We start from the raw sequence: 1,833 nt of genomic DNA, 5'->3' as shown, positions 1-1,833 counted from the left end.
GGCACTGTGGTTCCTGATTAAGTACTGGCTTCTAGAAGGTCCTGCGTCAGGTCAGAATAGTTTGTGGCCACTTTAGGCATACTAGGCCAGCGTTCACTTGACTGGTTATGCCTAAAATGCAGCACCGACATACACTGCCTACCAACCATTTTTACATTTTGGATTTCAGCTTTAGCTGTCCTATTTCTTGTATTCATAATTTTATTTTCCTTCCGCAGCATTCTTTGAAGAAATATCATTAGTTGTCTGATGGCCAACCAGAGTGGGGTCACAGAGTTTTTCCTCCTGGGATTTCCGGGACTCCCGGAAAAATACAATGCCATCCCTTCCTCCATTATGTTCTTGGTTTATATCCTGTCATTGTGCGCCAACAGTACCGTCTTATGTTTGGTCATTGTGAAAGAGACTCTACACGTGCCCATGTACATACTGGTCGGATACCTGGCCCTTTCTGACCTGATCTCGGATGTGGCTACTTTGCCGAAAATCATCGCCCGCTATTGGTTTCAGGCCGGCTCCATCTCCTTCTCCGCCTGTTTTTTCCAAATGTTTCTTTTCCATTATCTCAATTCACTTGACTCCTTGATTATCATGCTGATGGCTTTCGATCGCTTTGTTGCCATTTGCAAACCACTTCAGTATCAAACCATCGTCACCACCAAGCTTGTCTTTTCTCTCTCTTTCATTGTTACACTTCTGGCCGCTTCCGTCGGCATTTACTGCGTAAGGTGTGGACTGGTTCTTAGTTACTGCGGCCCCAACAAAATCAGGAACATTTTCTGCGCTGTGACCTCGGTGTCAGTGTTATCCTGCATGGACTCCCTTCCCATCAGGGAGGAGATGTCCTTTTTAGCTATCGGCATACACATGGTTCCGTTGGGATTTATCGCTTTCTCTTATGCCATCGTAATCTCCAAGCTCTGCACGGCGGTCCGATCGGAAGGCTGGAGGAAGGCGTTTTACACTTGTACCACGCACTGGTTCGTCATCACGTTGCACTTCATCCCGCGTGTGGTGGTCTATTCCTACAACCGCGCTCAGTTGATTCCGAACGCCGACGTGAACATCTTGCTCATTTGCCTGTACACCTACATCCCCCATGTGTCCAGCCCGATCATATTTTGTCTTCGAACTGAGGAGATAAAAAGGGTCATGGGAAAGGTCATAGGAAATTTTAGAAATGTTATTATGACACCCGGAGTATATAAATAAAAAGTTCTGTATATTGCAAAAAAAGTCTACCGGATTTTTATATATGGAAAACTGTAACAGTTCGGGGGAAATTGTAGTTAAAGGAGAACTATGAGGGGGGAGGGGGTGCTTTTCACTCGCCTCATAGTTCTAGCCGACCTGTGACAATGAGACTGTCACAGGTCGGCTCAGTAGATCGGGAAGTGAGCGAACACATACCGGCGTCCGCTCACTTCACGATCCTGTCACGGCTCTCTGCCGTGACAGGGGAGGGGCTGGATTCCCCCCTCCCCGCTCCAATCCGCCAGCGCTGACTGGCGGAACGGACAGGGGAGGGGGCGGGTACAGCTGGCTCTGCCTCTAGATAGGCAGAGCCAGCTGTCACTCATGTAGCTGGGCGGATCCAGACATAATTATCGGGATCCGCTTTAGCTGTGGCTTCTCAGTATATAGGGAGCTGTAGCTCGCAGTATACTGAGCCTAGGGTGACTCTAGTTTGTGTCCTCCCGTTACCCTAAGGAGAACTATTGGGAAAAGCCTTAACCCCATAGTTCTCCTTTAAGGTTGAACTGCAGAAATACAGCTAAATTCATAGATGACATACCTATATGTACAGGGGTGGACTGGGACACCAAAGAAACG

At 48.0% G+C, this 1,833-nt stretch overlaps 1 protein-coding gene across 1 annotated transcript; it reads left to right on the top strand.

The window, feature by feature from the left end:
- Nucleotides 1–249: 249 nt before the first annotated feature.
- On the top strand, nt 250–1,212 carry LOC108801030 (olfactory receptor 6B1-like). The gene has a single exon (XM_018572996.1). The coding sequence runs from the start codon at nt 250–252 to the stop codon at nt 1,210–1,212; it is 963 nt and encodes a 320-aa protein (XP_018428498.1).
- The last annotated feature ends 621 nt before the right edge of the window (nt 1,213–1,833 follow it).

This window comes from Nanorana parkeri, unplaced genomic scaffold (genome assembly GCF_000935625.1).
Source record: "Nanorana parkeri isolate BGI_ZX_2015 unplaced genomic scaffold, ASM93562v1 scaffold2200, whole genome shotgun sequence".
Lineage (NCBI taxonomy): Eukaryota > Metazoa > Chordata > Amphibia > Anura > Dicroglossidae > Nanorana > Nanorana parkeri.
This window is presented reverse-complemented; position numbering and strand designations above follow the sequence as displayed.

Bases quoted from the DNA above. Each gene is read 5' to 3' on its own strand.
- LOC108801030 (XM_018572996.1), top strand. From the start codon at position 250: ATGGCCAACCAGAGTGGGGTCACAGAGTTTTTCCTCCTGGGATTTCCG.